General features: G+C 37.4%; 2 protein-coding genes across 11 annotated transcripts in view; both read left to right on the top strand.

The window, feature by feature from the left end:
* The first annotated feature begins 1,864 nt into the window (after positions 1-1,864).
* Positions 1,865-3,256, top strand: LOC121729441 (zinc finger and BTB domain-containing protein 14-like). Its single transcript, XM_042117962.1, has 2 exons — positions 1,865-2,667; positions 2,812-3,256. The coding sequence occupies exons 1-2, from the start codon at positions 1,989-1,991 to the stop codon at positions 3,063-3,065; spliced, it is 933 nt and encodes a 310-aa protein (XP_041973896.1). The 5' UTR covers positions 1,865-1,988; the 3' UTR covers positions 3,066-3,256.
* Positions 3,257-5,251: 1,995 nt separating this feature from the next.
* The window catches only part of LOC121729849 (neural-cadherin), a 383,323-nt gene continuing 371,677 nt past the window's right edge, over positions 5,252-16,897 (top strand). For all 10 annotated transcript variants that reach the window (XM_042118540.1, XM_042118525.1, XM_042118532.1 and 7 more), the window contains exons 1-2: positions 5,252-5,355; positions 6,458-7,787. In XM_042118540.1, coding sequence (XP_041974474.1) covers positions 6,500-7,787 — 1,288 coding nt within the window. In that variant the 5' untranslated portion in view covers positions 5,252-5,355; positions 6,458-6,499. The remainder of the gene's footprint in view (positions 5,356-6,457; positions 7,788-16,897) is intronic.

Here is a 16,897-nt window from a genome sequence, read left to right as displayed (position 1 = left end):
TTCTGTTCGTCGTCTATTTTGAAGCATTTTCAAATCCTGAAAAAAACACATTTAGTCCATGACAATATTTTTATCGATATAAATTTATACTTCAAGCAAGGTGCATCCCTAAAGCACACGTAAAAATCTATGCCATATTTGTAGCCAAATTATTACTTGATGTGACATTTTTATCACTAATGGCATAAACAGCATGATGCGATTATTAAACTAATGAATTTTCATTTTAACTTACAAAAAATACCGATTGATAAGCCCAGAAAACGTTGTTGAAAACTTACGTATGTTATGTTAAATCCACGTGTTTGAGGCATTCCTTGGCCGTTTTCATGGTTTATTATTTAGCGAAACCACAAAACCCAACAAGATTTGCATTTAACCTTCACTAAGCACTTTTATTAGCACTTTTAAAACATGAAATAAGCAGACCGACTCCTTTGTTATGTTCTACTCGGTCGGACATAACATTACAGGCTTTTGACGTTTATACACCGATATGAGCTTTCTCTTTCACTCAACTTACTGCATCGTTAGTAAGAAAGAGTAACATTATCAACTGTCAAAATATAAGGCTCCCTCCAATAGTATTATACCTTCATGCCGACAACAATCGGGGAACGGGCCGCGAAGTGCGAAACATAAGCGAATCGGATCTCTCACTCATGCTTCGCAGGAATTTCGCGGCGCCATGGCGTCGCGCACGGTTCGCGCGCGAGTGTGGATGCGGTCGGGGAACCAGCCGCGAAGTGCGAAAAATATGCGAATCGGATCCACACTCACGTTTCGCGGAAATTCCGTGTGAAGTGGGGATGGGGCCTTAGAAGTTCTAACTTAGACCTTAGAACATGACACTCCATTAAGAAGTAGTTGACAGTCAGCTGCCAAACTGTGAAAAAAATTAAACGAACATGGCTACTGTAGAGCTAATATGAAAACGATGCTAAAAATTGTACTATACTAGAAAAAAAATCCCGCCATTTACTAAATGGCGGGATTTTTTTTTCTAGTATAGTTAGTATAGTAGTAGTAGTAGTAGTTAGTATAGTATAGTTTTTTTTTCTAGTATAGTACAATTTTTAGCATCGTTTTCACATTAGCTCTACAGTAGCCGTGTTCGTTTAATTTTTTTCGGAGTTTGGCAGCTGACTGTCAACTTCATAATAGAGTGTCATGTTCTAACAATTTCTGTCAGATTTTAGAACCAACATGAAACAAGCATGACATTCACACTGACACTAATTTTTAACTTTGTGCATGCGCAATGTACATTGAAAAACGAAACGAACACGACTCATCAGTTTAAAGCTATAGTATTTATCGATACCCAAATTTTACAGCGCCTCCAGCGGTTATATTTTGCGGAACTAAAATCGCCATCGGCCATACTAAAATATTTACGGTAGTCGGTATCGAGTATAGAAAAATACTAGTAGTAGTAGCTTTAAACTCATGGTAGAGCTTTAGGTCTAAAGTCTAGTCAAAGTCTTAGAAAAATAATTAACACAGTGTTAGACTCTTTACTGAAACTTTTGATGAAGTATTGGAGGGAACACAAAATAGCACGTTTCTGGTTATTACATCACTTTCAGACTACACTTGTGCATGAAAACGAATATCTAATGGTTAATATCCTACAAATATTACACATTAAAAACCCCATTTTATTTTTAACACAATTTTAGGAAAATAATACAAAAACACAACATCACTATTTCACATTCCCGACAAAACTCTCTTCTTCTTCTTTTTGATAAGAAGAATTAGAATAGAGTAATCTGTGGCACCACAATAAAAAAAAAATGTGACATTGACATTGTTTTGAAATTTGACACTTAATTTTGACATTTGAAAGCAGTAGTTTTGGCCGTAGTTTTACATAAAAAAGTAGGTAAATGGATAAAAACTATAATTTGAGATAAAGATAGGTATTATTAATTGTGGAAAACACTTTTTCTTTACTTTCAATTGTATCACAAGCTTAAGTAACAATGAACAATGCTGCACAGTTTTCGCTGCGATGGAATAACTACGTGAATCACGTTACGGAAGCATTCAATTTATTGAGGTTTGAAAATGATTTAGTAGACGTAACACTATGTTGTGATGGGGGTAAAATAAAAGCTCATAAAATGCTACTCTCCGCCTGTAGTACATACTTCAAGCAGATATTTAAAGAAAATCCCTGTCAACATCCCGTCATTATTCTAAGGAATTGTAAGTATGAGGACCTCAATGCTATCATTAATTTCATGTATCACGGTGAAGTCAATATTTTTCAAGAACAGTTGGAGTCTTTCCTTCTGACAGCAGAATTTTTGGAAGTGAAAGGTTTAACAGACAATGTGGAGGAGGAATCTTCTAAAAGCAAGATAAAAGTAATCGAGAACAGTTCACTAGATCTAAGTTCAAGGGCTAGCCGTAGTAATGAGTACACTTCACCCATGACGTCTGATGAACCTATTAATTTGGCACCACCACAGATTGCTAGAACTGAATACATTTCACAAGAGGAACAAGTAAATAGCCAAGACCGTGACAATATCATAATAGATGAACAGCAGGGCATAGAAATAGAATCTGATAATAAAGCAAAGGGAACATCCAATACTGATGAAATGCATGTTGAAATGCAATCTACTTCAGCTGAGGATTTGTCTGACAAAAATGGTAAATTTAATATTTTAAGCAGTAGTGTAATGTGTATTTTACGAGTTCTTTAAAGTATACTAAGAAAAATACTAGTCCAATTAGTTTTATTGCTTTAATTTATTGTTTGGTCCAACTAAAGTAAAAATTTTGTCTTGTTTTCAGAATCAGATATGGCAAAATTCAGATGTCAGTTATGCCCAAAAGGATTCAAACACCCGACTTCATTAACATTACATAAAGATTCACATGCCGGAAAAACTCAATGTCCAGTTTGCTTACGATCTTTCTCCCGTTCCTACGACATGAGAAGTCACCTACAGAGGATTCACAGAAGAAAACAGTTGACAATCAAAGAAATAAGATACAAGACTGCTTCAGACAATTTGGCTTCAAAGTCTTTTACACATAACATTTAGGTCATTGGTGTTCTTTTGTATTGAGAGCGTAAAGGCCTGACCTTAGCCTACCTTGTTATATTTTATAGAATTATACATAATATTATATAAAAATAACATATTCTGTTACTTTTAAAGATAGATTAAAATTGCTCAGTGATAAATCACTATTTTTATACTAGTCTTGTATTAAAATATGTTTACAAAAACTACTTTTTTTTTCTTTTTATAATTCATAGCCATGATTTATTAAAAAAAACGATGTTTTATGGAGTAGACGTAATATAGGTTACACGTTCAGTTCTGGCGTCCGTGTCAGTCTGAGACTGATGAAAGAAATTGATGACCAAAAAGTACATACAGGAAATGATCAGTCCTTCAATCAACTGGTTAGACGTTCAGTTTCCCGTAAATCTTACCAAATTGATGGACTGAACTGATGAGAAACTGAACGTGTAACCTGTGTCTCACAAAATTCATGGTGTATCAGGGACATTACAATGGACATAGTGATTGGTCCTTGAATCTTATTGCGTACTGCTAGTATGTCTGGTCTCTGGTACTGCTTTCTTTTAACTTCACCAATTCAACGCCATCTGTTGTTGAGTAGACAAGTTAGTTAAGACCGAAAAAATATTTTATCACATTTATAATAATAGATGGCGCTTTTTACTAATATTATATATAAAAAATATTGGAATGTACTTCCTTATCGCGCCTTGTATTGCGCCTTGCGGGGGCTAGACCGAAAAAGTTGTAACGACACTTTTTGATTCTTAAATACTGTTAGACAAAATATAAATACACGGCTAGTCTGTCATCATATTTTGACTTAATTAATCTGAGACTAAAAATAAAATAAAGAATAGAATATCAATTTGGGCGATCTCTAGTATTGAGAAATAGACTCCTATATTATTTTACGAGCTTTTGCCCGCGGCTTCGCTCGCGTTAAGAAGTATTATTATATAAAAACTTTCATCCCCTATTTTAACCCCTTAGAGGTAGAATTGATTAAAATCCTTTCTTAGCGGATACGGCCTACGTCATATCATCTACCTGCATGCCAAATTTGAGCGCGATCGGTCCAGTGGTTTGGGCTGTGCGTTAATAGATCACCATATCAGTCAGTCACCTTTGAGTTTTATAATATATAGATATAGATAACTTCGTTCCATCCGGGTGTCCCTTGACACCTCTCAAGTCTTTTTAAATTATTTTTTTAGCAATCTGTGTCCGAATATGATCAGGGATTGGACCTGAATTTTCTCTTTGGTTTATATTAAGTATAACTAGCTGTTGCTCGCGACTCCGTCCGCGTGGACTTCAGGTGGGTCCCATTTCCGTGGGAATGCCGGGATAAAATGTAGCCTACATAATATTTTCTGGAAACTTCAAAATTAAAAGCTTCGTAAAACCTTTGACCCGACCATTGCCTTACTTAACCACCCCTAAAATTAAAATACCCAAAACCGCTGTGCACATACTTAATAATATATTTTCATTTAAGCCAAATTGCAAAGCTGTATAGCCCATTAAAAAATCATAATATGAACTTTAATCCACCACAAGGGTCCTTACAAGTTACAACCCATTTTTCAATCCCGGGAAATGTGTCCTTTCCCTTGACTCAAACTGTCGTCATAACAAATTGCAGCAAAATCGGTTCAGCGGTTTCTGCGTGAAGTGGTAACTGTCAACAGACGACAGATAGAAAATAAATGCACACTTTCGCATTTTACTGTACTATAGTAATGGAATATTCACAAGGGGTAAGGTGTAATAATTTATTATCTCCCATGGAGATTGGAGTCATGGCATGGACCATGGTGTTAGAAGTACCTATAACTATAAACGATAATAATTATATTTTAAAACAAAAAATATAATAATTATAATTAACGATGTTATTACATTCCTGATATACTGTACATTAAATAATATTATAGCGCGAGCAATATAAATTCTGCAATATTAAATATAGATACCTTTATTCAGGAGATTGAATATCCAGGATAATAATATAATATTGAAAGTGCAAAGCGTTAGAATTAAAAAACAAAAAGTACGAGCGGGCGGGATTTGCTTGGAGTAGTATAGTAATGCATTGAGGCTGAGGGGGGCTAGGGAGCCGCGCCGTACTCGGGAGGGTGGCGCTGCGAGGGTGGCGGGGTCAGGCGGTTCAATACGCGCGCGCGCCGCGGTCACCCGACATCACTAGTCGCGTTTTGACGCTGATCGTGTATAGTGACGCATGTTGCTCGAAAAGCATTCGAACGCTTCGAAATCGACTTTATTTACTCACTCGAAAGTACGTATAAATTAACGATTTTCTCACTGAAACCAGTGGTGTTTTTATGTGCAAAAATTACGGGTGTCCCCTAATTTTGATATGGTGAAAATTTGATTGTATTTTGTTTACATTCACGTGCACCCGAATTATTTCAGTTTTCTATTGAATAGTTTGGCTAAACAGTGTGATAGTGTCAAAAGTGGGTAATTTGGAGGACTGAGGTAGCAAAATTGAAAGGAAAAATTATTGCAGTTTCTCTCAGAAATTATTGCAGTGTTTTGTGGAATATTCTTGAAATTTTCATTGGTTACTATTCCGACTGCTGAAAACGGTGAAACGGTATGGTTATCTGTAAAGTTTTATTGAAAAAAGGTGCATCTCTATCGAGTATTATGTGAATATTTGATGGTGGGTTTCTGTGAGAGGGCATACAGTCGAGATTCGCTCGCAATTCGTCCCGCGGCGGCGCAATGGGGGTATTGATCGGCGGCGGGCGCGGGTCGCGAGACGCCGGCGTCGCCTGCCGCCTAAATAAAGCTCCGTGCATGTGTGCCGACTGCCGGCAGCCGCCCAAAGTCGATGTGCCGTCGCCTCCACTGTCGCATTTAGGAAATTCACTTTTTATTCAAGTATTACATATAATACGACTTAGTTTCATAAAAGAAACTAAGTCGTATTATATGTAATACTTGAATAAAATATAACAAAATAATAAACATGATACCAATTATGTACCAATAGGGCACCTCCGTTTTACCTAACTACGTTTCTACTGTATGATGATTTGCAGTCATGAAAATGGCTACAGCCTACAACTAAATTATTATAAATAGGTCATTATATTCACAAGATCTTAAAAAATTGGAGTTTAGATTTAGATATTATTTTGTTTATAAACCACATTTCTCGTGTTTTTTTCGTAATTAATACGGTTATGAGTGGAGTTAGTTTGATAACCCTTGCTATTAAAACCTAATCAATGAGAACATTTTCATTACCCACTTTAGATAAACATTAAAAATATAGCGTGATAGCTTATGTTTATAGCTTAAACTTAAAATGTAGCCATATTAGAAGCCGCTTGTTTTCCTGTATTTTAAACTTCTTCGTTCTGTTCAAGGTGGACATGCAGGACTAATCGACGATAATCACGGAACCAGCTATGGCTCGCATCGTGGTGGCTGGAGGAGCACTGCTCTACGTGTTGAGTATAGCACTCGAGACAAACGCGCTGATCCTCTTGCCTCACGACGTACGCCCCGGCCATGCCGTCCGCCATTTCATCGGGAATCACTCACGCTACACCCTGCTAGATCCAGACCATGCCTCATTTTTCACGCTTTTGGACGACGGCCTTCTAATGACGACCGCCGACCTAGCACCGTTGCTCAATCGACCGTTGAACCTGGCGATACTGGAGCAGACACCATACAGTAGCTCGGCTCATTCCATTCATCTTTTAGTAATGGATCGGCGGAAAATGCTCCATTTCACCTCAGTGAATGGGCTGGAAGGCGAGATAGCCGAAAATGCCCCGCCCGGTACTGTCGTGGATTTTCCACCAATTCGAGCCACCGCTCTCGTCAATGTAGGACCGATTGCATATAAAATTACAAAGGGTAACGAGAATTCGACATTCGCTTTGAAGGACAAGGACAAGGAAAGAAATTCTGATGTCAAGTCTGTCGTAACAGAAGGAGATATCGAGATCGTAGCCCTCAAATCCTTGGACGCCGAGAAGAAGAAATTTTACGATATCGCCATCCAAGCTACCGACTTGATCGGTGTCAATAAAGCTACGCTTCCCGTCAAAATTAACGTTATAAACGAAAACGACCACGAGCCTATGTTTGAGCAGGAAATATACTATTTCGCAGTGAACGGAACTACAGACGAAGGCTGTCGGAATGGCACTCCACACTGGGAAAGATTTTCAAATATTGGCAAAGTACAGGCGTTCGATGAGGACGGTGATCGTGTTTACTACTCTCTTAAAACACCCAGCAACCTCGCCGTCGTCGTGCCACAGACCGGTGATTTGATATTGGCCGGTGAACCGGACAGTCACGAAGCAGAACTGGAAGTTTTGGCTCATGACACTGGGACTCCGTCGAAGAAAAGCAAACCTGCCCAGATTTACATTGAATTTGTGATCCGCGAGCGCAAGGAATTGCCGACGCTTCATCGTGATAAAAGGCGTGTGACACGTGCAGTGCGACCTACGAAACGTATCGAATTCACAGAAGCCGATGGTGAAGTGGAAGGACGTTCCGTATTTACTCTCGAAAAGGAAACCGATCGCGAGACTTTTAAAATTCGGGACGAAAATCCGTGGGTTACGGTTGAACCGAGTGGTGTTGTGAAAGTTAAAAAGAAGTGGGACTACGAGGAGCTCGGCCCCGAGAAGACGATCGATTTTTGGGTCACCATCACGAACGCCGGCAATGGAGGTGAGTTTTATATATCATTTTATAGGATAACTAATTTTAAACATAGTTGTAGAAGTCAATGACCTACTTGTTGAAACTTAGGTGCTTGAAAATTAGAAATAATATGGTTGAGGTTTCCATAATCTTTAGAAATTGTATAAAAGTTGGGATGCTAATAGCGTAGCGATTAAAACTGATAAATTTGATACCCTCATTAAATGGTACATAATAATATTAGGAAACGAATATTTGTTGGAACTACATAAAACATTTGCTCTACACCTGTCGTATCGACTGGAGAGGTGAAGCGTGACGGTGGGACTGGACCCGGTCCCGCGATTCTTTCAAATGATGAAATTCACTTTTAGTAATCTCTAGCATAAATGTAACACTATAATTTTAACCATGTTATAGTGCAGTTGAAGGGCCCCGATGGACTTTCTATTGGAGCAAGTCAAACTTGCATATCGAACACGGCTTGCGACACGTACTTGCCAAATGCAAACAAAATACTTTCTATCGTGATCTATCATCAAGGTAATACGAAATTTTCTATGAACATAATCATCAATCTACATTACTGTCATACTCAAAGAAAAACTCCTAGGATTTTAAATTACTAAATAGACTTTCATTACGAACCGTATCTGTTACATTAGCATTATGCACGTGAAATTTCTCACGCGTTTATTTGTATACGCAAAAAACCGCTGACACCATAAATTCTAGTTAGCACGAGCCCATTATGTCATTTGCAATGCAACAGCACGAGACACGGGGCAGGTGTGCCAGGAATGCCCATTAGAGATGTACACCGTCGTAGATGCGACAGGTTAGGGCCACCGTAGAATGCGTGCCTAATCGGGGACCTGTCGCACGGCCGCGATTCTGTACGCCACGCTCATCACGACTTTGGATCGAGACTCTCGAGATTATATCTATGGATAATTTAACATTTTTCAAATGATTACTTCTCAGCCCTAGTCATGACTTTCTATGGATTTCTTTCCGCTGTATTATCGTATGATTTTTCACACAGCCGTAAGTCTTTGGTATTACATAACTTGTAAGTTGTACCTACCTACTAATAGGTAGTGACAGCGTGTGAAATGGACATCCTATAGTCACAGAAAGACAATCTCGAAGCCAAATTTTGTAGTTTTGTCTTACAAATTAGGTAGTATAATATCAAAGTTCGCAAAAATTATGATGATATAAATAATTATGTACATATTGTAAATCATGGTCGGTGATGGTCCGCTTCTCAGTACGAGTGTAAATTATTGTGTTCCACACAGCCCGACTATTCCAGGCACTGCAACAATTGATATTGACATTTCCGGATCAGTAAACTATTAATCAATACATTCAACATTGTTTTCGTCAGCGTTATGTCCTTTTGAATCCAGTTAGTTCTGTATATACAATATATATGTACATTATACATACTTATTATTACATAATATATTCTTCGATTATAAATCGTAATCTTTGATTTCGAAATCTATCACCTGCTTTAAATTAGTATATTATGCACTATTTCATAGATTTCCGATAAAAATAAGAGATCCAGATTTTTAACTATCTCGTACATATTTTGTAGTAATGGTATTCGGAGGCCATCTTAAACCACCTGCGTTCGTAATCTTCATTAAATGTTCACCGTTACCTCGGTTTTTACTATAACTAAAGATATTTAGAGACTCTGTGACAAAATGTACACATTAGTCGAAACCACCTGCGTCGCTACACTGGTTCCGAATGAAAATCATCGCGAAACGGTTACGGTCATTCGGACAATGAATGATAAAGTCACGCATTCATTCAATCAAAAGCTATGGGTGCGGGCGTCGTCGGTCGCACAACAATCGGCCAATTCCCCTCGTTGGGCAGTAGGCAGTAGCCGCAATTACCGACCTCACCGATCCCACACCATCTGCGACTGGACACACTTAACGAATGTTAATTACTTAATGGGAAAGGGCTCGAAGATCCGGTTGGACTTCTAATTATAAATTCTGATGATTTTCACAGATCACTTGTTTGCTGACTGCGATACAGCGACCGGACCATTATCCTAGGAAAATATACGCTTTTCTATTGAAAAAATCTTCCGATTGTGTGCCCTACCATAAACGATATTACTTAAACATACGTTTGCTTCTGTGGATGTAAACGGTACGTTTAAACAGGTTGTGGGCCCTGTGTAAACAAAATGCAGCTGTTACAAAATTAGAAGTCTAACATTGTTTAAACATCCCATTCATATAAATTCTACTGATACCTATAATTATTTGTATTGATTGAAACTAAGTAAATATTTTTAACATCGTGCATCGGTGTGATTAAAATTGAAAATGAAAACAAACATTGCCGTCTCTAACAGATAGTTAATCTTTCTACCATGACAATATTATACTTTTTACTCTATTTTTGTAAAGAAAAAGTGTTGAATATACCAGGATAAGCAGATATTAAGCGATAAACACTGTACAAAAATAGCCTCTTTTAAAAATAAACACTCATTTTACTCGTAACGTATTTCAGTGTGTAATTAGCTTTACCAATTTCTAACGAAAATGGGTGGCTCTCAAAGAATACTGCACTTTATATAATCCATAATGAAATTACTAACCCTCGCTCTGAACGGAATTGCTATTGCAAATGGGGGAAGTCGGTAGAACATTTTACATTTCCTCTTAAATATCCTCTTAATATAACTTCTTGTTATATATATTTTATTGCTGTGTAAGGCATAAAAGTATAAAATAATTATTTGTAACTTTCAACTCTAGAGTAACATCACCCCTGGTCGTGATGTGGTCGTGATCGAGTGTTTACAGAACACTTTTAAATAGTTAAGTACGACCATTGTCCGGTCTGTTTTCTTTCCCACATTTAGATCGTAATGAATGCACGTAGAGAGTTGGGGTCATATCGAGGTACGAAGGTATTATAAGCCGTTTAATGGGACCCAAAACACGAGTTATGCAATGATAGCTCCAAGGGAATCGGTTTGTCTTTTTTCCATCAATTTTAATTCACTAAATGTAAGGCTGGTGGTCTTATAACCGTAATCATTGCTTCAGGCCCTTTCATGAGTTCAACATACAATTAAATTGATTTCTTTATCCCATCAATCCCCAAGCGGCACCCGGCTGTCGCATTACAATTGAAAATCTATTAAATACTACTCGTAGCTGTCCCGGTGAACTTCGTGTCACTTAAAACCTTCCGTGGACTTCAAGGATTGTTTTAAGACCAACATTAGCCAAATCGGTTCAGCCGTTATCGAGTTATAGCGTTACTAACAGAATTGAAAATCGATTTTTATATATACAGATTGTGTCTGCGATACCCACGACCGAGGGAACACATTGCTACTTCTTCATAATCTTTGTAACTGCAGCTCTATATTTTCTTGCCCTAGCTTTTCCAATTTAGATATGGACTTCTGAACGATTAATTCCAACATGGTGTTTATGAAATTTCTCGTAATAAAAGTTCGCAGTCGTAAGTCGCAATGGCACTTGAGGGCATGTGCCGTGGTCTAGCTCATAACGCATTGTGCCCTCGTGAACAGCTTGAGAGCTCTCAGCAGCCGATTGGCATTCAGAGAGCACGTCGCTCAAACTAACCCTCGTCTCAGTCGTGGAAGGGTTGCAAAAATTAACGACTCTTGATTCCTACATTTTGAAGTCAAAGGATTTTTGGTGAATGAGGGAATGTCCCCATATGTCGGCTCTCGTTCTAATATTGGATAAAAGTGGAACTTGCTAAGTAATAAAACTTACTGGGAGTTGCCTGTAGGCTGTAACTCAGAGCTGCTATTTTAGTATATCTCGGAAATCACTCATTTTTCGTGATAAAAACTATCATACTATGTCCTTTTCGGGGACTAGAAGTTTATCGCACATATTTATTACTAGGTAGAGACACACTTTCATTAAACAATATCTAGTGAATTCGACATTTGCAGGATTTGACTTATTATCCTGACATCTAGACAGCCATTGTGTGGAGCAGTTATGTCGGGGTCACGGGAGTCCTATCCTTGACCATGACCAAGCCTTTATGGTATTGATAGCTCACAATAATGGGGTTAAAGAGCCGAAGAATTGGCCTCTCAGTTTTGTGGATAGAACACAATTTTATTTCTGCGTTTCAGAATAAGTAATTTATTATTATCAAAATAATTTTCGGCGGTGCTACGTTTTCTTCAACTATGTATAAAATCGGCTAAGTGCGAGTTGGACTCGCGCACGATGGGTTCCGTGCCACAATAGAGCAAAAATCTGTAAAACTGAGTATTTAGTGAATATTTCAAGTGCCTATGTATTGCCGTTTTTGATATCGAGAAAAAATAGCAAAAAATCTTGTTTGTTGTATGGGAGCCCCCTTAAATATTTAATTTATTTTGTTTTTAGTATTTATTGTTATAGCGGCAACAGATATACATAATCTGTAAAAAATTCAGAAGTCTAGCTATAGCGGTTCTTGAGTTACAACCTGGAGACACACAGACAGACAGACAGACGGGCAGACATCGAAGTTTTAGTAATAGGGTTCCGTTTTTAACCTTTGGGTACGGAACCCTAAAAAAGGAAAGACTTACAATATAGATGACATTTCTTTACCAAAATATACTACGTAGAATAGTATACAATACAGGTTTTTTTTCAGTAATATTCCTTTAAGCAAACTAAGTTTAAGGATGAATTTGTGCGGTCCTAGTTCAGAGAAGTCTGAAAGGATCGTAAATATCACTCGTATGTTCTAAATATAGTTGCTGCATCCGAAACGTTCAGAGCGCACGTAGTTATTACTTTAGCTCAGTTCACCAAAGTGATTCCAGCTTAGCCGTGAACAATTTACGGACTTAGTAATTTCTACAACAGTTTTAGTCTCTTTTAACTTTCCACAAAGCTAAGTTAAATTATTTTATGATTTGTTTCTTACTACAGTTTCCAGTTTTCTTTAAGCTACATTAACTCATTTAGCGCACCTTAAAATTTGATAGTAATAATGGCGGTTTCTCTACATACTTGTAGTATCATACTATTTCTCTCTTTGTCACATATCGATGCGACAGCTTTAGTCCATGACCACATATCGATTGCTCTATATAAGTCAATATAGCGTATTGTATTGGAGATTAACTGCTCCTCTCTACTATTCGCTACAATTGATGGTCGCTGAGGTATAATGGATATAAGGAATTACAAAGGTTTGTTTTATTAAGATATAGTGGGGCCTGGGGTGCAATTTTGATGGCATTTCCTCCGGGGGGAGTTTGTGGGCGAAATTGGAATTATCTGATATCGAACCTTAATGGCGTGTACAATGTACATGTGGCTTGCAATTTTACTCATTTGTTCTGACGGTATACAAAGGTAAATACTAAATAAAGTTGCTGGAGAATTAATGGATCCTCAATCCTTAGTACTGGGAGTATTAACTACATATTTGAAACTACAATGTTTAGGAAAAGTAGTAGAGTATGGGCGACAAAAGTAGAGTTTAAATCAACGGGTATACTGTATGTTTAGATGACACTAAACGCGTATCAACGAATAATGTGGTCATCATTGCGTTTTTGTGAATGTTTTGGGACGTTTACCTGCGCTTCATTTGTATAACGGTAGCTCCGTTATAATTATGGATGTTGTCGTGCTGCGACTATTTAGTTTGATGATTATCATTAGGGTGGATAGCTTTCGCTGACGATTTTGGACACGGAGTGCCCTCGTCACGCATGTTTTGTTTATCCATGGCTTAATCTAATTCATATCTGCGCAGTTTGAACTGTCAGGAGTCCAAAGCTTGAAAGGTATACGATATTAATTACCATGCTTATGCTGTTGATTTAAGAATAGGCTAAACTAGGCTTACAAATCAGTTTAATACAACTTTATGTAATGTTATACAGTGTATTGTTATTTTAGGCGAATGTAATACATACAGTCATACATTATGTGTATTTCTATCATCTTTTGTAAGTTATGAACAAAAGTGAATTCCGTATTCATATCCATTGTAATAAACGTTCGTATTTTGTATATAAAGTCACATTTTAATTATAGCATTAACGTTTTTCTCCGCGAGACGTCCGCGTCGGACCGACCGCTGTGCTTGATTTAAATATTTGAGTTATATTTTGTTAAAAAGCTCAAGTCACAATCTTCTTTCCGTTTAAAACGTTATTAACTTTATTAAACATCATTGTACTACCATAATATGCGTACGTTATTTTAAGTACCGGCGATAGCTCTCGGCCGATTGATTGATAGATGGCTCATTATCTCGATCTATAGATCGCCGACAAGTTGTAATAACGAAATATTATTCGATCATTTGTTAAAGCAATACTATGTCCATTACACGATTGCAGTTTAGCTGTATCATGATAGTTCCCAGCCTCTTAGCCCGTCGAAATGATATCATAGAGGGGTCATTAGAACGCTATTCCAGAGCCGACTCTAAAATAAAAAAAAATACGAGGGCGCGCATAGAATCGTGCTTAATCGTCGATGCCAGCGATGTTATTATAGTTCATCCTGCATTTAGAAAGAGATGAATGCACCTAATGGTTTCTGATGATTCTTTTTGATATCATAATTATTATGATGTGACCGTCCGCTCATGGAGAGCATTAAACCTTTCGGGATTACTTAATTTGGGTGTTTTGGTGATTGATATTGATCAAAAACGGTATTTACGCTAAGTATGTTTAATGTCTTATTTAATGAAGATATTGAGAACATCAGAATACAATATAATAAACGTTACTTTACCGTTAAATTTTAAATAGTCGGTCCATGAAATTCTGCCGCATTTCAACTTGTCTATTAAATAACATTTTCGTTGCATCAAACCTTGACCCCTCTAGTTTTAATTATTAATACCCCTATTTCGATACCGAATCAACCCCTGCCATTTCAATCGGAATGACGTAGATTGAAATAATTAACACAATGTTTTCGTACGTTGTTACGATAGCGAAAATGAGTTTTAACGAGAGCACAGTGGAGTTTACTTTGCATTAACTGTGAAATTCTGCTAAGATATGCAGTTTTAAAATAACACGAGAGCCCGAGGCGGATGCACGTGTGCGACAATCGGTCTCGGCTTTTTATTTCGTCGACAATCACCCGCAGAATCGTCTGTAGAATGTGTCTTTGTTTCTAAATCGTGATACGATTAATTAGAGTACTCATACTGATTGGCATCTATTCCCTTCTAACGGATGCGTTCTTTTGCTCTCCCTTTTGGAGCTTTGTCGAAATATTTACGGTCTACATTGAATGTGAAATTCCGAACAATGGAGCGCATATGCGCGCGGCGCGCCACACGTGCGCGCCCCGCACGGATTACTTCACAAACAGAACGGTCACGGTATGTTTTATGAATGATTTTTCTCGTCCATTGTGTACTTTGTATCATTTTGACAACAAACAATAAACGCCTGGGCGCGTATGGTTCAATCTGTTGATTTGATCTATTTTGTTCATTCTAAAATAGTTTATGAATGTTGGTTTTGTTGATTTATGCTTTAAGCAATGTTGCAAGATGATTAGTGACGGAAATAATAAAAATAACAAATTAATTTTATATTTCCTTTAATTTAATTACTATATCAGATACAATATGGTTCAAGTTTTTCTAGGCGCCCGCGCCATATCTACTCGCTAGGCAAGCCAATAGTCTGTTAATGGGGCATTTTTAGGGTTCCGTAGCCAAATGGCAAAAAACGTAACCCTTATAGATTCGTCATGTCTATCTGTCTGTCTGTGTCTGTCTGTCCGTCCGTATGTCACAGCCACTTTTCTCCGAAACTATAAGAGCTACACTGATGAAATTTGGTAAGTAGATGTAATCTTATATCCGCATTAGGATTTTGATACAAAAATGGAAAAAATGTTAAAAATTTTAGGGGTCCCCATAGGTACAACTGAAACAATTTTTTTTTTCATCTAACCTATATGTTTGGGGTATCTATGAATAGGTCTTCAAAAATCATATTGAGGTTTCTAATATCACTTTTTTCTAACTTGGATAGTTTGCGAGAGAGACTCTTCCAAAGTGGTAAAATGTGTGTCCCGTCCCCCCCTCTAACTTCTAAAGTAGGAGCATGATGAATGTAAAAAAAAAATGATGTATATTACTATAAAAACTACCAACGAAAATTCGTTTGAACGAGATCTAGCGAGAAGTTTTTTTTATACGTCATAAATAGTAAACCTTAATTTAACTTTCATTAAATCAACTGAAATATAAAAATAAATCAAAAACCTTTTAATTTCAAAAAGATAAACCTTATTGCTGCTGCGGAACCCTCCATGGGCGAGTCCAACTCGCACTTGGCCGGTTTTTTAATTTTTTGATTAAAAATATTAGTTTGTAACCGTCCAACTTTTATTTATAAAAATCATATTAATGTAATTCATGTAATATGAAAACAGTTGCTAAAACTGTTGTATAATCTAATAAAACAATGTAAACTTCAAATGAATGGTGTTAAATATTGAATTTAATTTTTTTTTATGAAATAAGGGGCAAACGAGCAAACGGGTCACCTGATGGAAAGCAACTTCCGTCGCCCATGGACACTCGCAGCATCAGAAGAGCTGCAGGTGCGTTGCCGGCCTTTTTAGAGGGAATAGGGTAATAGGGGAGGGGAGGGATGGGAAGAGAAGGGAATAGGGGAGGGTAGGGAAGGGAATAGGGTAGGGGATTGGGCCTCCGGTAAACTCACTCACTCGGCGAAACACAGCGCAAGCGCTGTTACACGCCGGTTTTCTATGAGAACGTGGTATTTCTCTGGTCGAGCCAGCCCATTCGTGCCGAAGCATGGCTCTCCCACGCGTAAATTTCTCCAAAATTCTCTTAAATTCTCCAGCAAATGCTATTTATTTAATAATGATAAGTACTGTCACGGTATTTGTGTCAGACTCGAAAATGTAGAGTCATTTAAAACTTAAATTCTCAAAACATTCCGTTACTCACACAAGCCGGATGGTATGCATTGAACTAAAATTGGACCCATGTTTATTGTTTTGGACATAATATAATGCATATTGATTTAAAACTACAGATGTTTTTCGAAATTGAATTTATTAAAATTGAAATGA

This window comes from Aricia agestis, chromosome 1 (genome assembly GCF_905147365.1).
Source record: "Aricia agestis chromosome 1, ilAriAges1.1, whole genome shotgun sequence".
Classification (NCBI taxonomy): domain Eukaryota; kingdom Metazoa; phylum Arthropoda; class Insecta; order Lepidoptera; family Lycaenidae; genus Aricia; species Aricia agestis.
The sequence above is the reverse complement of the archived record's forward strand: the minus strand, read 5'-3'. Positions and strand labels throughout refer to the sequence as shown.